General features: G+C 38.3%; 1 protein-coding gene across 5 annotated transcripts in view; it reads left to right on the top strand.

Moving 5' to 3' along the window:
- SORCS1 (sortilin related VPS10 domain containing receptor 1) overlaps positions 1–12,514 on the top strand; it is a 574,694-nt gene that overhangs the window by 309,328 nt on the left and 252,852 nt on the right. For all 5 annotated transcript variants that reach the window (XM_061403397.1, XM_061403398.1, XM_061403399.1 and 2 more), the window contains exon 3: positions 7,728–7,827. In XM_061403397.1, coding sequence (XP_061259381.1) covers positions 7,728–7,827 — 100 coding nt within the window. The remainder of the gene's footprint in view (positions 1–7,727; positions 7,828–12,514) is intronic.

The following is a 12,514-nucleotide window of genomic DNA, read 5'->3' as shown; positions in this document are numbered from 1 at the left end:
TCTTTACTTACTGCAGAACTGTATGTGGGTGGCAATGTCTTCTATTCTATATCACCACTTCCCCACAGAGCAATATGCATGCAGTTATAATCAGATACATCCCAGTTTCTTAGCTATCCTGTGTGACTAGAAACATCAAGAATACAGTGCAATGCAGGGAACTATATTCAATATCCTGTGATAAACTGTAATGGAAAAGAGTGTGTATGTGTAATTGAATCAGTTTTTTTATACAGCAGAAATTAACACAACATTGTAAATTAACTATACTTTAATAAAATAAAAGAATGCAGTGTGATGATACAAGGAAGGGAAGAATGATGACAAAGAAAGACCAAGAAGATGAGAGGGGACTTTCACAGCGTATCGTTTAACGACACATAAGTACTGTCCCTTCCATTAAAAAAATAAACACTTCTTTTCTATTAAAAATTAAATGACATTCCAAATACTGTGTCATATGGCAAAGTGGAAGGTATCTGTATAGTACATTGACATGCCTCCCTCAATTCTGCTGTTTAACCCCCTTTCCTCTGATTCTGCAGGTTAATCTGAAAAGCTCAGGGAATCCAAGAAAACAGAGGGAAGCTTGTTCAGCTCTGGATGCACCATAATGTCTCAGCAGCACTTTTAAATTATATGTTTAGGCTGACAGGCAAATGTATTTCAGGACAGAATCCTTAGAAAGCAGGAGACAATTTCCTTCAGCTCCACGTCATCGTTTGATGTAGATTGCCTATTATATTCTCGAGGTATTATGAAAAATGGTTTGGGAGATATTTTCTTGACAGTGGGTAGACTAATGGAATCTGGTGACTGTATTTAAAATGTGCAGGGGTTTGTTATAACATGGTAATAGAAATATCAATTGCACTGACAGGTTAAAAAAACCTGTCAATGAATGATAATGAAGTTATTTAAATGTCGACTCACTCGCAAACATTTTCCAAACCCTAAATTATTCTCACTGCTGTAACCTCATGCATCCTAAGTTCTACAGGAACAGAGTCTGGGATGTAGCCAGTGCACCCTTGCCTCTGGAAGCTATTTTTATGCCACCAAATTCACCAGGGACAGTGGAGGTGTCTGCTCTTAATGATTTTAGGAAAGAAAACACAGAAGCCGCAGACACTTGATTTAGAGTTAAACACTGTTCCTCTTTCAGGATATCTCATTTGAGCTGATTTGAGTGATGCCTTGATATTTCTTGTCCCCGGACTTCTCTCTACAGCTTCAGTCTTCATTTTGTGACTTTGGGATTATGGCATGGTGTGTCTGGGAGAGAGTATATTCCATCTCTGGGGCCTGGAAGTGGAGAAGAAAGTTGTCAAGTTATGTGGATACTTTCTAAAAGCCTTTTTCAAGAAGAAGCCTAGCTTATCCTCAATTCAAAGAGGGTGTCCATCAGGCTTAATGCATTCATTCACCCTCTGTCTGTAGAAGGCACCTGCTATGTACCAGAATTGTGCTGAGGACTGGGGACTTGGACATGAACAGAGATGTGTGCTTTCCTATGGTGCTTACAGTGGCCAGGTTATAAATGCCAGGCAGAGGTTGCTCCATTAAACAATAGAGGAGCATAGAGCATGCTGACCACCCTAGTCCCACTTCAGCCTGCAGAGCTCATTGTATCTGCTCATAGCAAGGACTTCAGTGGTTCTTGCCTGAATAGCTGAGCTTCTTAATTTTGACTTCGTGGAAATCCAGTGGGCCACATGAAAAGAGCAAACATCTGTGAAGTCAGTCACTCAGCCAAAATAATCAGGTTCCACAAGTGCGTAGGGCGCTCTTCTGAGAGCTCGGAAGACAGCAGTCCACAAGACATCTTTCCTACCCTCATGGAGCTTGTATTCTGGTGGGAGAATTTTATTTTTATAATAAAAAATAAGTAAAAATCTTTCAGATGTGGGTAAATACTATGAATAAAAAATAAAAGAGGCTAAGGAGGAGCAGTGTCCTAGGAGAGGGGTCGCTGAAAGAAGTGAGGGGCCATCTGTCAGGGTATCTACATAAAGAGCTCTGCAAGTACAAGAATAACAAGGCAGGAGTGGGCAGGAATCAGGGGCGAGGGGAAAAGGAGAGGTACTAGGAATGGAAATCTCAGGATTATACTGCAGTCCTATTAGATACAGAGTCAATATTATTTGTCTATAGCAAGTCTGGAGTTTGTATGGAGACAGGACACTGACTGGTGACCCAGCTTGTGAGCTCGTAAGTCCCCTTCTGTTTGACTTCAAGTCATTGCTCTTGCCATTCAGCTGTGACATCTTGGTAATCTTCACGAGCCATCATCACATCATTAAAAGGTTGACCCATTCACCTTGTCTGTATTTCTAGCCTCCCCAGGAGCCTAAGTGGGCCACATCAAGGCACACTTTCTTTGTGCAGCATTGTGAGAGTTTCTGGTTAGACTTCTCTTAATATGGCTTCTGGCAGGTCCTCTGGATTTTTACTAAGTATGAAGAGAATCCAGGCTTGGGCCTACCCCATGGGGAACTTCTAATAATTTCAGTTCATATTCCTTTTGTAGAATTAGGTTTTGTGCATACATTTCCTTTTTCCTCTTGTAGCTTTTGAGAGAGGAAATGCAGCATGTGGTTAAAGATACAGCCCTTAGTGAGTGCTCCACTTCCAAGTTCTGTGGCTTTAGTTAAGTAGGTTGGTTATACATGTGGGCCCTCCTTATCGGTAACATGTGACTAATACCAGTGTCCCTCTCATGGGATTCTGAAGGAGCCGAAGAGCTTAGATCACATTGTAAGCACCCAATAAATGTACATTTATAATATCTGTTAGGATTCTTAAATGTAATAGTCTATTCAGCAGTAGAATCCTGACACAGTTGTTATAGAAGCAGAGTACAGAATCTTTTATCAAGTTCTTACCTTATCTCTCTGATCCAAGTTCCGCACAAAACTACTAACATTTATGCCTCAAAATATGATAGGCTAAATGTGGTTACATTTTAAAATCGTAATAGCTTCATGAGATAGTCTTATCTTCTAAGCAAACTAACTCTAACTCATTTTCAGTGATTGAGATTTTCCTTGAGGATTCACATGATGGGTTTTAGTGAATGTTGGCCAAAGAATACTAAAAATCATCAAGAAAAAGAATGAGTGGTAAAAGGAGTAACAAAAGCTATAATTTGTAGATGGTTTATTACATATCAGCCATTGTGCTCAGCACTTTTTATGGACTAATTTAGTTTACAGATGATTCTGTGCTTATTTATATCCAATTTGATGATACTATAAGATTATAGTAGAGGAAATCCAATCATACATTTTATTTCTGCCACTCCTTGTGGAAACTAGCTGTGCCCGGTGTTCATCCCTTGGAAACTCTGTCATCTCAAAGAGATCATAAGTTCTTGGAAAGCAGGGGCCATGCCTTGAATGTGGTTTCTCCACCCCTCAGAGAAGCTCTTCTCAGGTCTATGCATATAGTAAATACTTAAATAGAGACATGCTTTCAAATGTTCTAAAAGTCACTATTTAAGATGCATTTGTCGAAAAGGGTAAAGATTAAGGATCAAACACAAGAGCCTGCAGTCCTTGATTTAATCATTTGCTATTTATTTTCCTGATACTCTTATTGTTTAAGCTTTCTGTATCTTCTAACACAGTATAGGTGTTGACAGAAGCTATGTTTTTAATCTGTAATAAGCCAACTTATAAACACAACCGGAAAAAATGTTTGCTTTGGAATGTTTTAAAAAATGGTACAATTGGAGGATTCAAGGCTGCTTATGTTGCATCTTAAATATGTCTGTGTATGGTACCTATTTTTAAGATTGCTTCCTTTTTGCCTTCACAGCAACAGTCACTTTATAGTTAGCATAACTGACATTTCTCTTGGCAAATTTGATTTGTTTTAAATATTTTTATTGTTCTCCTTTTCTTATGAAACCAAGAGCCATAATCTTTGTTTGGCTTTTTTTTTTTTTTTTTGGTCTTTCATATTGTTTCCCAAAGTATATTGTTCAGAAGACTAATCTCATTAGATATCTCTCACGAATAGATCCTGTAATCAAATATGTTTTGAATATGCTTCATGAAATATGCATGTAAGAGGTTTGCAGTGTATAATAGACTAATAAAATTTATGTATGTATATAAGAATAATAAAAATTCTAAGTTCTGAAGTTAAGAAACATTAAATTTTGCCTAATCAAGTGTTTCCTAACATTTTTTTGATCTCGGATGATACTCCTCTCCCCTGTATTTAGAGATGACACTTAAAATATTTAACAGCTAGTGCACTGGCTCCACAGCCAGCCTGCTGCTCAACTGTCTGTCTCTTCTCTGTTCTTTCCTAGCCCACATCCCTAGGAGACTGAATTTCCCACATTTGACTGTGCAGGCATGACTGGAAGCATCTGTTGGCTGTGAAGGGGAGTTTGGGTTTGCAGATGGACCCTAGGAATTGCCTTCCAGGGTGCAGTCCCTCCTCCAAGGTCACTGTCTCCTCCGCTGGGGCTCAGGCTGACTGTCATAGGAAGTGGCATTCAGAACAGGTGCTGGAGCAAGTGTCTTGGGTCACACAGTGACACTTTGCTATTTCAGCCCTCAATCTTTCGGTTGCTGGGACTGAAAGGAGATCTGGGCATTTTCCAAGGAGAGGCCCTGGTGATGAGGCTGGTAGAAGTAGCTACTCAGAGAATGTGGTGCAGTAAACTATTTGCCAACTGGTTCGCAATCGTCAAGCGTCTTCACTCCTGTATCACTGTACCAGTGTATCCCAGCTGGTTGGTTGTTTTACCCATGAAACTTGTCAACACTCTATGTAATTCTGGTTCTGTGGGACAGCCACAGACAATTGCTTGTCTGTGACATTTGGGGTATATGGAAATACATCAGTTTTTTTCTATTAGTTACTATAATACCACAATGTATAAACATTTAATTTTGCTTGAATTGACAATTAACAAATTTTGATTCACTTTTTGAGCTTTGAAAAATCAAGGGGCAAAAATGGCACAAAAAGTCATGGCAGATACCTGAACGTTCTGGGCTACTGATGTTACAATAAGAGATAAGTTCCTAGTTACATTGTAAGTTATCTGAAAAGGAAGTCGTTCATGTAAATCTGAATTAGTCACTCCATTATCATCTTTCACACTTGGATTTCAGTTAAGTGTGTGCGTGAACGCACGCACACACACACACACACACACACACAGTTTCCCCTTGTAGTTGTAGTTTGTGTTTTGAATGTAAAAATATTCTTTGAGTAGCTCAGAGTTTGAGTTGATAGAAATTATGGGAAACTATTTTTCATGCTTTTATAAACTGATCCCTGCTTCTCCTTTCTTTTATCACACTAGAAAAACATAAACTGTTCTCTCATCCCCAACACAGTTCTATTAATTTCTGCCTACACAGAATTTATAAATGTGGAAGTATTTGTACATTTAATCCTCTTCTCATCACCCCTCCATAGGTTTTGCATCTATGTTTTTTGTTCTTGAACTTGTATCATTAAGAATACAAATAGAAAAAGTTATCCAATAAAAGGAGCTAGAGAAAGACTATTGAAATTTTGGAGACAAGCGAGTCTCAGTAAGAAGAGAAGTTGACTCAGTATAACCACAGTGAGAGTGGGAAAAACTGGTCAAACACCAGGATTAGACTGAGTAAGGAAAGAAGCCTCAGATGTTTCTTAGAAAGTAACAGGAATTTTCATGTCCAGATGAGTCTGATGAGAAAAAAAATATATGGAAGGAGAATTTAAAGAAGTTTGTCATGGTTAATAGATAAGCTCTTCTGCAAAGAGATTAGGAATATTCTTCAAATATTCTTGGTTATTAAGCAAGCATTTGTTCGATTGAGCTAAAGCCCAGACTGGTCCTGAGGAAATCTAGTTATATATTTGGATTACATGAGGTGACTTCTATTTTTGGATACTCTGACTACAGATGACCCCTGAGCAACACAAATTTGAACTCTATGTGTATCCACTTATACACATTTTTTTAGTAGTAAATACTGTAGATTCTACAATGTGTGTTTGGTTGAATCCTTGGGTGCAGAACCACAGATGTGGAGAAACTGTGTATATAGAAGGCCAGTGATAAGTTGTATGCTGATTTTTGACTACAGGAATTGTTGGCACCCCTAACCCCCTTATTATTCAATTATCAACTCTACATCCCTTTTCTAAAACCCTACCCATTTTCCATTTTCAAGATCCAAAGTCCTTCTAAGAAACTTTTCATAATACTCCAATCTTCAGTGATTTGGAGTGTAATCTAAATTCTATAAAGTGTTGTCCAAATTTACTTACTTATAATTTATGTATATAATATGTATTATAGTCTAATATCATCTAAAATTTTTATCTATCTTATATAAATATTTTTTGGTAAAGAGCTCCCTGTATCTCCAGCTGTAGTAAATTATTAATTCTTTAATTCCTAGCTAATATGTTTTATAGCTTTCTAGCTCTGGTGCCTGATCCTGAGTAGGCTCTTAATGTATGACATTGAGGTTGATAACAGACAACTCTTCTATTTCATCTTTATGGTGTATGGAAATATGAAACTTCTATCATATAAATAAGTTTAAATAATTGCATTTTTGTGATTTTTCTGACTAAACCAACTTTATTTTCCGAGTCTTGTTAATTTTCATCTCTTTTGTTACATATAACACATTACCACTTTATTTTTCTGCCTTTTAAAGCTATTGGATTCTTGAAAGTAGGGGCTGTATCCTGGAACATAGCACAGAGCCTGTTCGTTTTAGAGGCTCTACAAATGTGAATGGATGAACTGCATTTTCCTTGGGAATCTCCTATATGTGTAAAGAAGCTGACAGATTTTATATTTGTTCCCTTTAAATTAAAAAAAAAAAAAAAGCTGTGGTATAATGTAACACAGAGCTTAGAGTCAAAATACCTAGAGTCAAATTCTAACTGACTTTGAAAAGATCATTCATGTTCTCTCAACCACTTTCTTCAAATACACATAATATTTCCTACTGAACTTGGTTGCAACGATGATCTAATAAGATGTACAATTCTGAAATATATAATAGACTTATATAGAGAAGGTAATTAAGGCCTGTTTATTCAGTCTAAATTAATAAGTCATTGACCAATGTCAAGAAAAGATGAGAGAATCTCCAAAAATGACCAGAGTCAGTGCCAAGAAGTAATATCCTCCCAACTCCAGGTGGCTTAACACTGGAAAAGGCCACTGATTAGAACTGTGAAATCTCACTTACTATTAAGACATCTTCTTATTCTTAAATAATAAGAAAAGACTGAATGACCTTTGGAGGGACTAGCCCACCATATATCCTATGACTCATAAAAGAAAACACAATTTGTAGATAAATCAGGAGAACCTACTTTTCCACTGTGCCAAAGATAAAGCAGAAGTTTGGAAATGTCAGATCTAAGTAAAAGGTCTTTATTTCTTAGTCTGGTTTCAAGGGATACCCTCATTCTTAATCTTTGAAAATTAAACACATTCTCTACGCAATGCACGAATCTTAAGGAGCAGTGAGAGATGGAGTTTTAATTTTTACCAATTCAATTTAAATGCAAATGTTAACCACTCACATGATGCTACTGTGTACATAATTAAGCATCATTATATACTACATGAATCATTTAGAAACCTCTGGAGAGCCATTCTACTAGGTAAAACATGCATTACATTGACAAGCAGGCAAATGATGTATACTTCTGTCCTCATTAATGCTTCTTTTGAATTATAGGTCAACCGATTATGGGACAACCTATGAGAAGCTGAATGATAAAGTTGGGTTGAAAACGATTTTAAGCTATCTCTACGTGTGTCCTACCAACAAGCGTAAGGTAAGAAGTGTGTATTCAGCATGCTGTTTATTCATGATGTGACTTCTGTCTTGGCTGGCTCATCTCTCTAAACCACCTAAAAATCCATTACAGTTAAGCTTCAAGAGATATAAAGATGAGTTGATGGATGTTAAGGTGGTAAAATGTCTGACACATCATAATTTTCAGATCAGCAGCTGTGAATGTAGGAGAGAGAGAGGCAGGCATATCATTATCATTTCCAAAAGGCAGCTATAGGGAATGTCCTGTTGTCTGGATGTTCCAGACTCTTACAAGAGCTCTGACCAGTTAGTGGCAGGAATCAGAATAAAGCTTGACAAAACAAAAGAAAAGATAGGATTTTCATGGAACGTCCACCTCTATTCCCTTGACATGGAATAAATAGATTGACTAGAATTGAAGTGAATGCATTGTCCTAAGCAGGTTGGAAGTTTCCTTTCTAAAGTTTATTCAGATTGCATACAGATGTCAGGTTGGAGGCAATGCGGGAAGAAACCCTGAAGATCATCATCATATATGACATATTAATTTTACAGATGAGGAAACTAGAGTTCAAAGAAAGGAAATCACTTGCCTCCATCACAGAGTTATAGGCACAGTTGGGACAAGAATCCAGCTTTCTTGCTTGGCAATCATCCTGTTTCCACTGCATTATACTGCTGTCATGATGAGAGGTTATTTATTCTTCAGTGAAAGTGTTATTGCTCAATCATGTCCAGCTCTTAGCAACCTCATGGACTCTCCTCTGTCTAGGCTCCTCTGTCCTAGGAATTCTCCAGGCAAGGATTACAGGAGTGGGTAGCCATTCCCTTCTCCAGGGGATCTTCCTGACCTAGAGTCTCCTGCTTTGCAGGCAGATTCTTTACCATCTGATGCACCAGGGAGCTGTCATGAAGATAGGGTTTATTTATTCTTCAGAGAGGGATGTTATTTTCTTAGGAAGAAAATAATATTTGCTTTTAAATGAGAAAAACCTATTTGTTTTAGGAGGAGAGTGGTGTTACATTCATTGTCTGGTTTAAAAAATTTGCACTATACGATTCTGACATATAATTTCTAAGTATTATATAAGTTATATGAACAGATAAGAATATCTATCAGGAAATTTACAAAGGTTGTTCATTTGTCCCAAGCCAAATTCTCTTATGTTGGTAGCCCTGATACCTATGTTCTCATTTCAGATCTGTCAATAGGTACTATCATTGACTTTGAGTAGGTAGGTACTACATTTTGTCATCTGGCCTGTGGAAGGTAGATTAGTACATCTCTAAATAGTCATCCTCAACTCTAGCTGTAGACGCAGAGCAGTGGGCATGGGAGGGTGTGCAAACCTCTGCCCTACCCCTGTTGCTGTGGCTTAGGGCTCAGGGAACTGTATCTTGTGCAATTCTTCAGGTGCTTCTGATATATATCTGGGTTTAAGAACCACCTAGATAGAGTGTAATGTTTCTTCTGGCTCTAAACATTTCAAGTTTTTCAGTTGGAGCAGCATAATTTCTCATTGTGCATAGACTCTGAAGTCAGATGGCTTGAGTAAAAACCCAACTAAGCCAATTAACAAGTATATAACTAAGGCGATTTCCTTAATCTCTCCTAGCACAGTGTCATCAAATTGAAAATAAGGATAATTATAGTACCTACCTCAGGAGGAAAGTTTTAAGGACTACATTAACTAAGGCACTTCAAGTGTTTAGCACAGAATAGCTAAGGCCTTATCATGTTTTCTCTTCACTTTATTCTCCTTTGTTCATCTTTATTCTCTTCCTCCATCAAATAATTACTGGAAATAATAGTAGTGACCGTCCTCTATAAATATCAGTGTTTAGTAGACTTTCTACAATGATAGAAATGTTCCTGTAAGCTGTCCAGTGCTATAGACGCTAAGCACTTGGGGCTATTACTTAAATTATGGCTAGTGTGCCTGTGGAGCCAGATTTTACATTTAATTTCATTTTAGTTAGTTTGAATGTAAATAGGCACGTGTGGCTCTTGGCCACAGTATTGGGCAGCACAGTTAAATAATGTCAGCCTCACAAATTTCGAGATTTACCCTGAATGTTCCTATCTTGCCCTTCCTGGCTGATGACTGGTCCAGCATCAACAATCACATCTAAACCATTTTGATCTGTTGTATACGGTCCTAAATTGAGGAGCTGAACTTATATCCCTTATTTTTTATAATGAGATTTAGCTGTGTTTGTTGGCTTTGAATCAATTCTTATAATCTCTATTGATTTTTCCTCTAGTTCACATTTTTAGTAAATTTTATTTAACAATCAACCAATTGTAGGCACCATAAGATATAGAAAGAAATAAGCCAGCTCTCCACCTTCAAAGATCCTATATTCTAGTAGTAAATGCAGTGTGAGTTTTTTTGTAACTAAGAAGTCTCTGACTCTGCTTCCACCTAGCAGGTGTCTTTGGGTGAGTCGTTTACATTTGTAAAGTGATATAGTCAAAATAAAGGAATTTACACCTAGAAGAGACCTTAGAATTGTTCTGATCTAGGGATAGTCTCTGTTTTATTAATGCCATTAGAAGGAAATATGGTTTTTAAAAGTCACGTGTCAAATATTGAATGTCAGCATAGGCTTTTCTGTAGCAGCAGAGTATGTGGTAGTGACTGAAAGCTACAAGATGGTTAGCAGGAACAGGACTTGAAGAATGAGATCTAAAGTCCAAACGTAGCTCCTAAAACTAGAAGGAAAGCTTAGAAGTAATACAGAAGGGAGTTATTTCTCCACTGATCTCCAGTAGCATATTGGGCACTTACCGACCTAGGGAGTTCCTCTTTAAGTATCCTATCATTTTGCCTTTTCATACTGTTCATGGGGTTCTCAAAGCAAGAATACTGAAGTGGTTTGCCATTCCCTTCTCCAGTGGACCACATTGTGTCAGACCTCTCCACCATGCCTGCCCGTCTTGGGTGGCCCCACAGGGCATGGCTTAGTTTCATTGAGTTAGATAAGGCTGTTGTCCTAGTGTGATTAGATTGACTAGTTTTCTGTGACTGTGGTTTCAGTGTGTCTGCCCTCTGATGCCCTTTTGTAACACCTACCATCTTATTGGGTTTATCTTACCTTGGACGTGGGGTATCTCTTCACGGCTGCTCCAGCAAAGCGCAGCCACTGCTCCTTACCTTGGACAAGGGGTATCTTCTCACCGCTGACCTTGAACGTGAAGTAGCTCCTCTCGGCCCTCCTGCGCCTGTGCAGCCACCGCTCCTTGGATGTGGGGTTGCACCTCTTGGCCACCACCCCATGATAGAAGCAAGGTCTGATGCTGTAAAGAGCAATAATGCAATAGGACCTGGAATATTAGGTCCAGGAATCAAGGAAAATTGGAAGTGGTCAAACAGGAGATGGCAAGAGTAAATGTCGACATTCTAGGAATCAGCAAACTCAAATGGACTGGAATGGGTGAATTTAACTCAGATGACCATTATATCTACTACTGTGGGCAGGAATCCCTCAGAAGAAATGGAGTAGCCATCATGGTCAACAGAAGAGTCTGAAATGCAGTACTTGGATGCAATCTCAAAAACGACAGAATGATCTCTGTTCCTTTCCAAGGCAAACCATTCAGTATCACAGTAATCCAAGTCTATGCCCCAACCAGTAACGCTGAAGAAGCTGAAGTTGAATGGTTCTATGAAGAGCTACCAGGCTTTTTAGAACTAACACCCAAAAAAGATGTCCTGTTCATTGTAGGGGACTGGAATGGAAAAGTAGGAAGTCAAGAAACACCTGGAGTAACAGGCAAATTTGGCCTTTAAATACAGAATGAAGCAGGGCAAAGGCTAATAGAATTTTGCAAAGAGAACGCACTGGTCATAGCAAACACCCTCACCAACAACACAAGAGAAGACTCTACACATGGACATCACCAGATGGTCAACACCGAAATCAGATTGATTATATTCTTTGCAGCCAAAGATGGAAAAGCTCTATATAGTCAGCAAAAACAAGACCGGGAGCTGACTGTGGCTCAGATCATGAGCTCCTTATTGCCAAATTAAGACTTAAATTGAAGAAAATAGGGAAAACAACAAGACCATTCAGGTATGACCTAAATCAAATCCCTTATGATTATACAGTGGAAGTGAGAAATAGATTTAAGGGACTAGATCTGATAGAGTGCCTGATGAACTATGGACTGAGGTTCATGACACTGTACAGGAGACAGGGATCAAGACCATCCCCATGGAAAAGAAATGCAAACAAGCAAAATGGCTGTCTGGGGAGGCCTTACAAATAGCTGTGAAAAGAAGAGAAGCGAAAAGCAAGGAGAAAAGGAAAGATATAAGCATCTGAATGCAGAGTTCCAAAGAATAACAAGAAGAGATAAGAAAGCCTTCCTCAGCGATCAATGCAAAGAAATAGAGGAAAACAACAGAATGGAAAAGACTAGAGATCTCTTCAAGAAAATTAGAGATACCAAGAGAACATTTCATGCAAAGATGGGCTCGATAAAGGACAGAAATGGTATGGGCCTAACAGAAGCAGAAGATATTAAGAAGAGGTGGCAAGAATACACAGAAGAACTGTACAAAAAAGATCTTCATGACTGAGATAATCACGATGGTGTTATCATTCACCTAGAGCCAGACATCCTGGAATATGAAGTCAAGTGGGCCTTAGAAAGCATCACTACGAACAAAGCTAGTGGATGTGATGGAATTCCAGTT

This window comes from Bos javanicus, chromosome 26 (genome assembly GCF_032452875.1).
Source record: "Bos javanicus breed banteng chromosome 26, ARS-OSU_banteng_1.0, whole genome shotgun sequence".
Lineage (NCBI taxonomy): Eukaryota > Metazoa > Chordata > Mammalia > Artiodactyla > Bovidae > Bos > Bos javanicus.
The sequence above is the reverse complement of the archived record's forward strand: the minus strand, read 5'-3'. Positions and strand labels throughout refer to the sequence as shown.